This window comes from Channa argus, chromosome 5, assembly GCF_033026475.1.
Source record: "Channa argus isolate prfri chromosome 5, Channa argus male v1.0, whole genome shotgun sequence".
Classification (NCBI taxonomy): Eukaryota; Metazoa; Chordata; class Actinopteri; order Anabantiformes; family Channidae; genus Channa; species Channa argus.
Genome location: NC_090201.1, coordinates 18,551,313 through 18,564,623, shown reverse-complemented (window position 1 = coordinate 18,564,623; position 13,311 = coordinate 18,551,313). Strand labels below are relative to the sequence as shown.

Below are 13,311 nucleotides of genomic sequence, written 5' to 3'. Positions count from 1 at the left end.
TTTTGCCAGTCAGTACAACTTACATTCTTATGTATGATTCTTATGTACACAATACATTTACAAGATTGACTTCCCTTGTTTCTTTATTTTATTTATTTAGCACCTAAAACACAATCCCCCAGGGAAAATCCCCAAAGAATAATCCTAACATCATCCTGATACCTTAGTTGGCTCAACACAAGGTAAACTTGTAAACTTTTTTTGGTACTAACAGAGCACTAATGACGCATTTACAGTAACGCCTAAAATAAAATATCAAAGCTCTACTACACTATCTGTTTTCTCATCCTGTGAGGGTAATGGCCATTAGTCTCATGACGCCACTGTGTTCTGAAAAATCGATTATTGAAGTAAAGATGGCATTTTGAATGAGGAAGGGAAAATTAAAAGATCTTATAAATTTTACAGCAAACCAACATCTGCAAGATAGACTTCAACAATGCTTCAACAACGCTTAATTCAATTTGGCTACTGTGAGAGTGATCAAAGCAAAGACTTCTTTCAAAATGAAATTTTTAAAAAAGCCGCCATTAAGGCTCACCTATATCAACACTGGTGCAGCCAGTTGGTTTGGGAAGTCACGCCACTGCTTAAATAGAGATCGAGTACAATTGTCAAAGCCCTAAAACTACCATTGATATCACCCAGACTGCCACATAGCACTCCTTTTCATTTTCTCTCTTCTCTTTTCTGACATATACCTCTGTTAAGAGGCAGCCATGCATATCTCAGGAATGACTTTCCTCAGGTTAATGGGCAAGAACCCCAAACATCATGTGAGATATTGCACACACAACTGGTGGTCTACATGTAAATCCAGGCCAAAACATAGGTTAATAGAAATGTGTTAAACAGAAGATGCGTTAGGTTAAAGGAGAAAAGATCTCACAAGAAAACTGATAAGATATCATTTCTCTTACAGTTCAACATTCCAGGAGGCTCTGGTTTCTGTTTGGAGTTAATGTGCGAACTCCCTCTACCCCACATGCAGATAAATGGGCAGGTGTCAGCTTGTGATGGCGGGAGGTCTGTCAAGCTGCATTTCTAAAAAGACTCTACTACATTATTCTCTACATCAAGGAAAAATCTAATTTACAAGGAAAAATACTGAGTGGTTGATTCTGTAATATTGGACCACAGCAAAGATACAGACAGGAACACATGTCCCAGATTTGACACGGATAAAATGTCAGTGAGTAATGCTTTGATTTTTTTGCCCTTTATCTGCTTCATAGCTTACTTCATTGTTCAGAGTTGAGTCAGATAATATCATCATGATCTCCATATAAGCTCATCTTTCAGGAAACCCACATTTCACATTGTGTGTGTGTGTGTGTGTGTGCATGTAATGTGGGTACAGTATGTTGTTGCTGCTGCACACTAACCCTGGAGGACATATCAGAGTGTTGAGTGGGATGGTGTATGATTGAATACACCAGACACCACAGAGCTGACACTAGCATGACTGAAGTGTGTGTGATTTACACTACCATGCTGAGGATTAGATTTTGCACCTGCATGGGGATAAGGCTGCAGGCTGGAGTGCCTGCCTGCATCAGGGTGCTCTAAACCTGATAAACTGATTTAAACAAGATACTGAGTCTGGCCTGGGAAGTTGTACTAAGAGCACTGACATCACTCTGCTAAAACAGTCACACTACTGCTCTCCTTGCGGCTTATCCCCTGAGTTCAGGGTCGCCACAGCGGATCGTTGTCCGCATGTTGATTTGGCACAGTTTTTACACCAGATGCCCTTCCTGACGCAACCCTCCACAATTTTCTGCTGGGCTCTGCACAGCTGGTGAGGGGAATGGGCTGTTAGGGGTTCAGTGTCTTGCCCAGGGACACTTCGAGATATAGCCAGGAACCACTCACCCTGTGGTCCGTAAGCAACTGCCTTTATCAACTAAGCTACAGCCGCCCCTCTAAAAAAGTCACACTAAAAATGTTAATATGCTTATATTATGCAGGTATAATGTTGAAACCATGTTCATCATTTAAAATTTAAAACATAAGAACTTAGGGGATTGTAAAAATGTGACTTGATAAACCTGCTAGAGCATATCTTTAGAGATCACTAAAGTTATTGCAATTTTATGACTTACGGCATTGGGGTATATGATTAATAAATCCTGTGAAATCCATTTGATTTATTCCGTCACCATAATCTTCCTAGACATTTGAAGTAAGCCTGAGTAGCCTGAGTGTTGGCATGAACGTTTCTAATTCATCAAGTAGAGTTTGAGATTTTAACCATCGTTTGGGACTGACCAGTAAGCAGACCCAAAGACATTGCCAACATACTGTAATTTTAGCATTACCAAAAATTTGGATCATAATAAAACAAAGAATGTAAGCATTATGTACTGATAATTAATTCTGGTGTTACAGTTGAACCTGATTTATCTGAATTCAACAAAGCATGGGATGTGTTTGGTTTGTCTGCATCTATAATGAATTGTAAATATGGCAGCTTATAACACTTTATTACAACCCACTGCAAACCCCCCAAAAGTAATTTACATCAGCTCCGCTCAAATCCTCCTTGTTTTTCCAGCTAGTCATCACAAATAAAACACAGACACAAAGGTCCCTCACTGCAACACACTAATGAGGGGAGCACCACATGTTCATTGAGGGGAGCACGTGCAGTGGCCCCACCACTCTCTCCACAGTTCTGTCCACCACTCCCCTACCCAACCTCCTTCACTCTCTCTATCAGAAGGCATTGCCCTGCATTGAGGCTCAGTAGAGAGGGATGGACTGGGAAACAGTGTGACCATTATTCCTATTATCAACGAAACAAGGAGGAAAAAAATTGGTCTGTGTACAAGTTGTGGTCGATTTTATCTCAGTGACTGATGTTTAAATGTTAAGAGCTTTAGTCAGTTGCGCTTAGTCAGCTTGTTAATCCTATTTTGACTATTTATTTTTTTGGCTCAGCAGGCTCGTACAGTCCTCTGCACGCGGCTAAGTAAATTCTCTCGGCTAAAAAATTCATACACATAAAAAATCACACAAAAGTCACCTGGTATTAAGTGAAACCCAAGGCTGCCTTTGTCCTGTGTGTCACTGAAAACGGGAGATGGAAACTTTGAAAGAGCGGCAACAACAGAGTCAAACAAGACACACGAAGATGATCTGCAGAAAGTTATTTTATTCATAATTCTATAAGAATTTAGTCCTGTTATGTTGTTGAAAGTGTAGGCTAAAATGCAAACTATAAATGGACAAAAATAATATAATAATAATAATAATGTGGAAGAAGAAAATGGCAATATATTGAGCAGCAGATCAGAAAGTAACAAAGAGGCCACACAAGCTTGTAAAGGGCTTCAATGTGACTGCACATAATCCAAATAGTTCGCCCAAGGGGGCCGAAGCCCTTTCACACTTAATTTTAGCACAAATTGCCCTAAAGAGCAGTCACAGTCAGAAACAGTCGACACAAGCGTTTTAAGACCCAACCCATCCTTGGAATTTTCCAGGCGTGGGCTTTTCAAGGATAATAAAGTTTGTGAAATGTTGAATAAAAATACACCCTAAACATTTCCAATATTCAGTTTGATGACTTCCTCTGTTCCTTTACCATCTGTCAATCGGCGAGCTCGGCAGTGTGAAGCTGTTGCTCGACAAACAAGAGCTCTGTAGGATCACTGTAGCCTAAGGCAAGACAGTGACCTCTGACCTGGACATGCAAACACACTTACATGATTGCAAAAGAAAACATGTGTAAGCATGCAGACAGTAATAGATGGAATAGAGTAGCATGAATAATTTTTCACAAACACACACACGTACACACATTTACGGACACACTGTACACAAAGGAAGAATGCATGACAACTGCATAAACTACAGATCAACATTGACTGGAAAAGTCTACTAAAACAGAACTAGAGAAAATGCTGCCTTCACACCTGACCCAAGTTCCTTCAAAAAACAACAGCTGAGAATGAGGTGAACAAGCTGAGAATCACCACATTTTTTCACATCTAAATTATCTCCCACACAGGCAGTTGAGAAATGGGTTGGTTTAAGAAGAATAAAGAAAAGGAGAACAGGACGGGAACAGCTGCCAGTTGGGGCAAAAATCCCTCTGGAATACTGTGGTTCACCGCCCCTGGATGTGACTCAACTTCCTGCTTAAATGATTTGTTCAAGTACATCATGAGGGCAGGTTGATATTCATTTAAAAATTTCAACATGGCACTGGAAATAGAAAGAGAACGGATCAAACACTGTTTCTTTCTGTATCAAAGGACAAAAGTGAGCCAGCCTCACAGCACATGCATCTTTAACAACCCCTAAGCTCACCACCTGCCTCACTATTGATCAAAAACTGAACGGCCATTTCCAGGCATACACCCCCCGGTCCAAAGTGTAAAGAGGACAAAGCCCCTACACCGTTCCTCCTCTGTTCTTTTTTATCTCCTCCTTTTATCGCTCCCTTATCTACTTATCAATCTATTGATCTATCGCACACGTATCTATTTTTGTTCTCATATTCCATCTCTAATTTATTTAGGCTGACTTTTTTTTACTGTCTTAGTTGAATTTGATAAATGCAATACTCTATATGTTTTGGTATCACACAAAAAGACAAACACATTTACTGACTCACAAATATTTCAGGTCACCTGACCTTCATGTGTTGTCCTGGAGGAAACATATCATATCATGTCATAAACATAGTCCCATCATGTTCATTGTGTGTTTAAACAACTGATTAAAGTAAATCAATCCTTAAGCATTTTCAGTTCAAACCTCAACCTCAAATAAAACATAATGGTACTTATAATTATGGCTCCTTCTCAAAATGCCCTGGTCCACAGTTTAGTTCAGAAACATACTGTGAGATTAAAAACTATCTGAGGCAAAAAAGCAAGCAATTATCCAAAAAGCATCCAGTGTTTTTGAATGAAGTAATTTGATGATTTGGAACCCAAAGACTTTCCTTCACAATCAACCAATCAATAAAATATCTTTTAATAAACACAAACAAAGCAGATCCCTTGTAATTTCCTGTCACCATTCCCTTTTTATGGTTGATCTCAATTCAGCATCAGCTCCCAGTAGGGCTGCCATCAGCTGATTGATTAAACTGCGTCGTTGGTCAGCCTAACTGCCTCCAAACACACACTTGTGCATGGACACACACACATTTAATCAAAGAGGAAGCCTGCCATGATTTATTCATCCCCACAGCTCCCATCTCCATCAGACCCTGTGCACCTCCCCCGCATAGAGATCATATGATATTCATAGTCAACTCAAAGTAATGCTTTGACACAGCTGAAGTTTATGTCACATAACACAGAAATTATACCTCCTTTATGACACAGGAGCCATTAACTCATTTTAATAACACAAGAACATAACATAAATATTACCATGTTCCATATTCCCATGGGTTCTCTAGACTTTATCAGTCAAACATCTCTGAAGTGCAGATGTGGAATTAGTTCCCGCTCCTCCTATCCCGCCAAACTAAGCATTTTTTCTGCACCTCCATCAGATCTAAGTTGTGTGTTTCCTCCTGACTCTGCAGATCATCCCTCTCCCTCTAATGAGCACGTGGTCCACACAGTAATATTTCTGAAAGCTCTCAGCCAGGCTGCGCTGCTTCCCACCGAGCTTTTGTCCAACCCCTTAAACCCCAGGCAGTCCAATAGAGGAATGACAGAATGCTAAATAGACAGAGAGTGAGGGGGAGGCAGTAAATAGCATTAATCGTGTGTGTGTGTTTGACTGTGCATGTGAAACTGTAGAGCCCATTGGTCATTGTGATATCTAATATAAATAAGCTGCAACAGGTTGAAATTGCCAAATTTACGAGGCACACATGAATGGCTTCTGAGAGGTTTAACAAGAAGAGTTACTGTGGGACAAACTTGAAAGGAGAGAGAGGCAGCAAAAGGAAAGTCATGAATTGAATACAGGGGATGAGGGGGGAAGGTTCATTCTCAACTGTTAAGCTGAGGTTGAAAAAGCAGCTTTTATTTGGCTATTTTAATGCAAATGAGCACCCAGAAATTCTTCTCTGTGATATGAATGTGATGTTGGGCCTCATTAAAACACACGCCTACATGTACATTATAAAAATTCTGGACTGGAGTGTACGGAGAACGTTGCGTGGCCCATGAAAGCAAAAACAAAAGTAGTAGTTTTCAGTTTAGTCATAGTTTTTTTGTCCCAATACAAGATCAAAGTTTTTAGTTCTAAAACGATTTTAAAGAATTAAAGATAAAGATTGATTTTATTACATTTGGAACTAGACCAACTCGCCTACTCTCAATGTTTCCATTCTTTGCTGCTATGACAAGCTAACTGGATGCTGGCAGCAGGTGGTTTTTAGCATGCAGACATTTGAGCGGAATAAATCTTCTTAACTAAGTCTCAGCAAGAAAGCAAATGGCCTCATATAAAATGTATTCTTTTGCAAATCAAAAAGTTCACAGAAAGGAAATTATTTCCAGGAATTGAAATGTAACACCAAAGAAGGATTGGGCGAGAACAGAGATAAGGAGTCTCTAGAGGTAAAATGATTTAGCAGCAAACAATAACAGCGGATTTGTGACCCACCTCACAGCAGGGAAGCAGAATTACCTACCCCCACATTTGTCAAAGCAACATATTACAGAAAAGTCGTTTGCATTAAATCATGAGCCGGCAATCAATGACAAGACATGAGACTAAGATCAGAAGCTGTCCAGCCTGTATGAGAAAGCTGGACATGAGAATCTTGGACAAGATGTGTTTGACATGTCAATAGCATCTGGATGTTTGACATAAAGACTTGCAGCATGTATAATAGGGTCCAGACATTTCTACTCAAGTTTGGGTAGTTGTGGAGTCATTGTTTGAAGCCATAGATCCTCCACAGTTGTCCAAAAATGATTTAACACATCAGCTAGACTGATCACTCCACTGTATGACATATTTCTTCCACACTGGCAACTTTTCTGTTTTTAATATTATAATATAATTTTCATTCATATTTTAATTCAACTTTTTTATACACTCCTTATTGTTACTTATGCTGATGAAATTACATTTGTTCTAGCTGAATGAGCTTTGTTATTTTGGTATGTTTAGGGTTAATTTTGCCTCCGCTTCTTTCATCGATAAAAGTAACAAAAGTGGTCAAGGAGTGTATCAAAACTTACAGTAAAACAATAAAAATTATACTGTTGCAAAGGGTTAGGTTTAGGGCCTGCATCCCCTTTGACATGTTATTTAGAATTTTTTATTTTTTTTTATTGCAACCTATTCCTTTTCAAAATAGATTATTGTATTATAATCATTAGGTTATTTTGGTTTTGTGGGGTAGGCTGCCTTGTATTTAAGTGTCACATGTTTAGGCAGATTTACTACAATATAAATGACATTTGATTTTCTCATGCGGTGAAGACACTAAGTTCACGGGGGGGGGTTCCTGTTAGAACTATTAGAGGAAACACTTCTCACAGTCATATAAATAGCAGACACGCACATACAGTAAATCAGACTCAAATACCCTCTTCTCTCATCCCCTGTCTGGCATCAGCAACAACAGCAAAGGAAGACAAAGTTCAGCTTGGGGCCTCTGGTTAAGGGCAACTAACAATCAGGACAGATAATACTGAAGGTTTACAGATGTCTGGGATGCCAGATCTAAATGTGCCTTACATGCCCTCAGCCCAGTAAGTAGACGATCATTGTGTCACATGGGTTGACCTTTGGTGGCATGCTGAAAAGGAGCTGTCGGGTTTTTCACACTCTGTAAAACTGAACCAAATACATTCATTATAAACACGTGTATTTAAGATTTATGTTTTTGCCCTGGCATTGTGCAGTTCTGCCTTTGAAAAAAAACAGGATGACTAAGCGCCTTCATTTTATGGCTGTGTCATACAATCACGAGTAAGCACAGGCTGGCACATCAAAGTGATGATATCACGGTCACCATTGAATCAGGAGGCAAAACACAGTGAGCAAAACATGCTGTGGCTACAGGCGACAGTAACCCATAACTTGATGATTGAAGGGGGAAAATTAGTCAATAGCATCTGATTTCAATAGTTTTCACACAATTAGTTTCAAAACAAGATATCAGGAGATAAAAAGCACACGTAACAACTGGAGGGATCAGAACCTCCCTGATCTGCAGTAACACACAGAGATACTCTTCTGTAAAGCTTAATGGAAAGTTCAGAAGTGTATGGCAATCTAGATAATGCATTAATACTCTTAATACATGTATCTAACTGAAAGTGCTGTAGCATCATACAAAAAATGTTCATCCCTTTGCTGATGAAATCATCATTGAGTCATCGGGTGAGATAATGATTTCTGTGTTGTCTTATTTAATTTCTTTTCTTGCCAACATTAGTAGGTATTTTACAAGAAGGGATTATTATTAAAGGTTACAGTAAATTGAATGTTGGTGTCTGGTAAGTCAGTAAGTTAGATATTGAAGTTGAATTTAAAAAAAATAAATGATTTTTACCTGCCTGTGTGTAATGACGATGTGAAGGTGGTCATATGTAGTCATACACCCACAGTTCATTTTCAAATGCATTGAGGTTTATAGTGAGTTTCAGTCCAATTTTAGCTCATTATTCAGCTACAGCTTTACTGTTGTAGCAGCTGCAAACGACCAACAGACACGGTGGAAATAACCTGTTGCTGTTGAACAGAGCCAATTATTAACCTCGACATTGGATGGAAGACCAAAGACAGATTGTTGCGATTGGACATTCATTATTTTAATTAATAAATCTTTAAATGAATATATTTTTACCTTTTATTTATTTTCTAATGAAAAACCACCATTTCGCTCTATAAAATGCACTGTCACAGTACAGTTTTAAAGAAATAAATCCTTCATGGTGGGAAATCTTACAATATAGTCCATCAGGTTCTGGCTTCATTTCTAAAAGGGGATGGGACAGTGATAAAGTCATCATAAAGTCATCTTTCAATAAAGAACATATTATGTTACAGTGTACTGGCAGCTTTGCTATTTGTTCCACTGATTTACAGCAGAAGCATCGCATCAGACAATGTCTTTACTGCAACTGCTACAACTCAAATTATTCCCCAATGGTACAGGCCTTGGTTCTGAGTGCTCCCCCACACCAAAGCAGAGACTGACACAACACTTTGCTCATGGTCAGGTTTTAAAATAAGTTCCAGGAATTCTGCTAGACAGTGAGCAACTTTCACAGGGGTGGCATACCTCTCCTGCTTCTCTGACTGACCATGTGTCTTTGTCTGTGTTAATGATAATGTCAACCCCCCGTCCGGTCTTAACAGGCGACAGAAGGACTCCAGATCGGGTAAACTGAGGAGCCAACGGTTAAATATGGAGCTCCAAAACAGGAACCTGTAGTAAATAACACTTCCATCTATTAATTTTGATTTATAATTAAAGGTGGAAATTAAGCTCAGTTTTGAGCTATGTAGATGTATTAGTGGGTTTTTATTTAATGCTACTTAATACTACTTTTTAAGTCTTTATTTAAGATAGGAAGATTCAGAATCATAGATTTTTGCATGTCTACAGCAACAATGAGGTTAAACCAACCATTAATGTCACAACAAGCAGCAAAATGCTATTACTGTTTACAAAATGTTAGTGAAATTGTACAGAAATAGTCATACATACAGGATTTTTATATATAATTTCTTTATGTACTGCTACTTTAACTTATGTAAAAACTGAATACCTCTGTCAATGGATTTCTTTCTTTTTTTCTTTACTCTTTGGGAGAGGTGAATGGCCCCTTATTTATAATAATGCTGTAAGCACTTCCAACATTTAGGTCCAGACCTGTTGTTATTATTTATTCATGATTTCTGCAGGACATGAACAGGGCTTATGGAAGACACAGCAAAACAGCTGTTTTTGGCAAGCAGCTGATCAGAGAGCAAACACAGTTACATACTGTACACAAGCAAACACCCATGTACCACCCTTCCATGAACACTTGCGGGACACACAGCTCCTACACACTGTAGGACACTCTCATGTCATCTTGGTTGTAAGCATGTGAAACTCCAAAAGATGTAAAAGCCAAAAGATCTTCAGTACCAGACCTGAAAAATCACTTAAAAACCCTTTTCTTCCTTTTAAAGAAATCACTGCCTGGCAGCTGATTCAGCAGGCCTACGCACATCCACTCTCCACTTACTATAAATCACCCTCTATTAACTCAGAGCTCTTACTGTTCATGACTCACATGCTAAAACTCCAGCACACCCAGTTCAGAGTTATCAGTGTTGCAGTGATTTAGCAGATCTGAGAGCAGGTGCAGCATAGAAATAGAGCTAAAATTCAAACTGCCCTAAACTGAACATATGTGTTCTAGAGAACCTTGGTTTGAAAAGCAGGTGCACATAAAACATGTCACACATTTGAAGTCAGAAATCACACAGGGACACATAGGACAGGCTCAGTGCTGCATTCACCTACTCACCAGCTCTGAGGCTCAGGGGTGAGCTGTTGGTGAAGTGCTAAAGAGAAACCAAAAAAGGTGCCACGGTCCCCCAACTTATGCAGAGTGTGAGTAGTATCCAGGTTAAAGCCCCACACTTGGCTTAAAAGGGTCGACAAAACCCAGAGTAGGGTGGTCCAGTAACAAGGTGAGAAGGAAAAAGTGTTCCTCTGTCCCATCAGGGCTGCCATAGCAGTGAGCAGGTTCTTTGGCAGAGCAAGTTCAGTTCAAGACGCGTACACAGGAGATTCCTTTTATGGCTCCCAGTGAGCTAAAAGACAGAAAAAAGAGCAAATTCTGTGGAGGTCTCCTCTGTGGATGCTTCCCTTGTTTCCAGCCCTCTTTCTCTTCTTCCCTGGCTTAGTCGTGCAGGCTCTCAACTCTGTTAGCTGCTGTCAGTCTGAAGAGCAGACTGTGAAAATGTGGCGGCTACTCGGATGTGTGAGTGTGTTTCTCTCAATGTATGCGCGCCTCCCCCTCCTCTATGCTCAGAGGGAGACAGAGGACAAGTGCCTTGAATAGCCCGCTCACTCCTCCCCCTCCCCTCTCCCTTTCAGCCCCTCCACCTCCCCCCCTCCCTCCCCTCTCTCAGCTGACATCAACACTCAAGGGACTGCTGCCAAAATACCAGGCAAGGTTGTCAAGATACTTGGAGGCTATTGAATAGAGAGACACAGAGAGGGTGAAAAGACAGTCCATTCTCTCTGCTGTGTAGTTCACACGGTCTGGGCTGCCTCCATCTGTGGCCTTGCTTTGCTGCAAGTGTTTGCAGATTTGAAGAGTGTAAAAAGGAAAAAATTAGGGGCACAGCCTTAAAAATTAAAAAGCTTGTGGGTACAAGAAAACATAAAGACACAAAGGCTGAGCTTGAAAGCTGTGACATCTGACTTCTGGTGCCAGCGATCTGGAATGAATCTGGGGGACAAAAGGGGTTGAAATGTGCACAGTGACCCAGGAAACTTTATTACAGACCATTAACTCGTCTGTAAAAGGCAGACAGAGAAAGGTAACAGATACATAATTAGGAAAATCTCAGGATTCCAACAAAACATTTAAAAGTAATTATTTACTCTATTCACTGAAGCATAGTGCATCTCTGATATGCCCACTCTGCTATGTCTTCATGGTGGGCAACAGCACCCACAGGTGCTGTTTTAACCATTTCTAAGTCATTTTGTGTGCAGCTGTCAGTGTGTCACTTCCACTGTTCTGTACAATAAACCTCACACAGTTGCAGACCAGAGACAGAAACAGGTGAAATACTTAGTACACAGCCTTTTTTTTTAGTTTTGAAACTTACTTGGATGGGTTAATAGGCTACGGGTAGTTCAGAGGGAGGCTTTGAGAGATTCCAGTGAGCCAATTATTATTCATCTGAAATCCCAACCAATTTGAAGTTCAAGGTTCTCCAGTATAAACATATTCTGCTTTTCTTTTTTTTTATGTAATAGCAATGGACATCTGAGTCTTCTTACTGTTGATAGGACAAAATATGTGAAAGTATCATGATGGCATCAGACATACACTAATTAGTAATTGATTTTACAAATTGTCCCAACTCTTTTAATTGGAGTTGTATTTTTAGCAGGTATTATGTTTACAGCATGTTAGCATGGGTTCATTTGCTAATTGCCACTAAGCACAAAATTTAGCTGAAGCCAATTGAAATGCTTTTAATGTTGCAGACATTTAGTAATTTCAACTTTTAACCTTCTGGCACTCAATGAGAAGTTAGAAGATACCAAAGTTATTACATTTAATCTTCAGGAGGACATACTACATTTTACTGTATGACAATCCATCTAACAAATGTCAAGAAACGCCACTGGAAACCAAAAAAAGTCAACCTGCTAATGACACTAAAAGAGTCAGACAATCATCCAAGTCTGATAAATCCTCTAGGCCATATACAAGTAGAATGTTGCACTTTTTGTGCAATTTTACACTTAAAACTAAGGAAAATCGCAGGATTGCAACAAGACATTTAAAAGTAATTATTTACTCTATTCACTGATGCACAGTGAATCTAAGATATGCCCACTCTGCTATGTCTTTATGGTGGGCCGATTTACACTTAGGAATGGAAAGTTGTAAAAATATGAAAATATAGATAATGCTGGAAACTTGTTATCACTTATCTCTGATATTAAATGTAGCAGAACAGATTAACACATAAATAAAGAATGTTTGTCTTTCCATGCACGGACGTCTGTATCTCTTTAGAGCATCTTGGCCAAAATGAGACCACACATTGGGGAGTTTGTTTTTGTCAGCAGCACACAGCTCATGGGCTTGAGTCCAAGATATTATTAACTAAAACTTGATCCAAACAGATATCCAGTATCGCTGTATCTCTTGTCCTTTATCTATGTGCCAGGCAGCTCTGCTGTAAGATATAAATACCAACACACACCATAGAGGATTCCACAGAGCAGACAGAACATAGAAATGGTATGGGGTGTTCAGAAAATGCTGAAAACATCTTAATGGGAGCTTGGGCCAGACTCCAAAGTGGGAAGGAGAAATAGAGCACAGGATAAAAAAAAGAAGAAAGGCACATACAGTAAGGAAGAAAGCAGTAGTAATTGGTAGCTATAAAGATTATCTGTCACAATGTCCATGACTCTGCCATCCCACAAGTGCTCATTAGCAGTCTGAGCCACACTTCAAGGAGAGAGCTTGTTTTAGATGTACTGTAGGCAGAAGCAGTGTGTGCAACCGGTGCACAGCCAGGGTCATTTTTCCCATTTTAGCCCCCTGTCATCTCAGCGACCGAGACTGCTGAAGTCAGCAGTATTACTGTATTGATTCATGGGTGGTGTGTGGTGTT

At 39.6% G+C, this 13,311-nt stretch overlaps 1 protein-coding gene across 3 annotated transcripts in view; it reads right to left on the bottom strand.

Moving 5' to 3' along the window:
• The window catches only part of itga7 (integrin, alpha 7), a 29,059-nt gene extending 18,077 nt beyond the window's left edge, over nucleotides 1-10,982 (bottom strand). For 2 of the 3 annotated variants that reach the window (XM_067505317.1, XM_067505319.1), the window contains exon 1: nucleotides 10,464-10,981. In XM_067505317.1, coding sequence (XP_067361418.1) covers nucleotides 10,464-10,672 — 209 coding nt within the window. In that variant the 5' untranslated portion in view covers nucleotides 10,673-10,981. Of the gene's footprint in view, nucleotides 1-10,463 lie in introns of all 3 variants that reach the window. The other variant, XR_010914475.1, reaches the window with a different exon arrangement.
• Nucleotides 10,983-13,311: the final 2,329 nt, after the last annotated feature.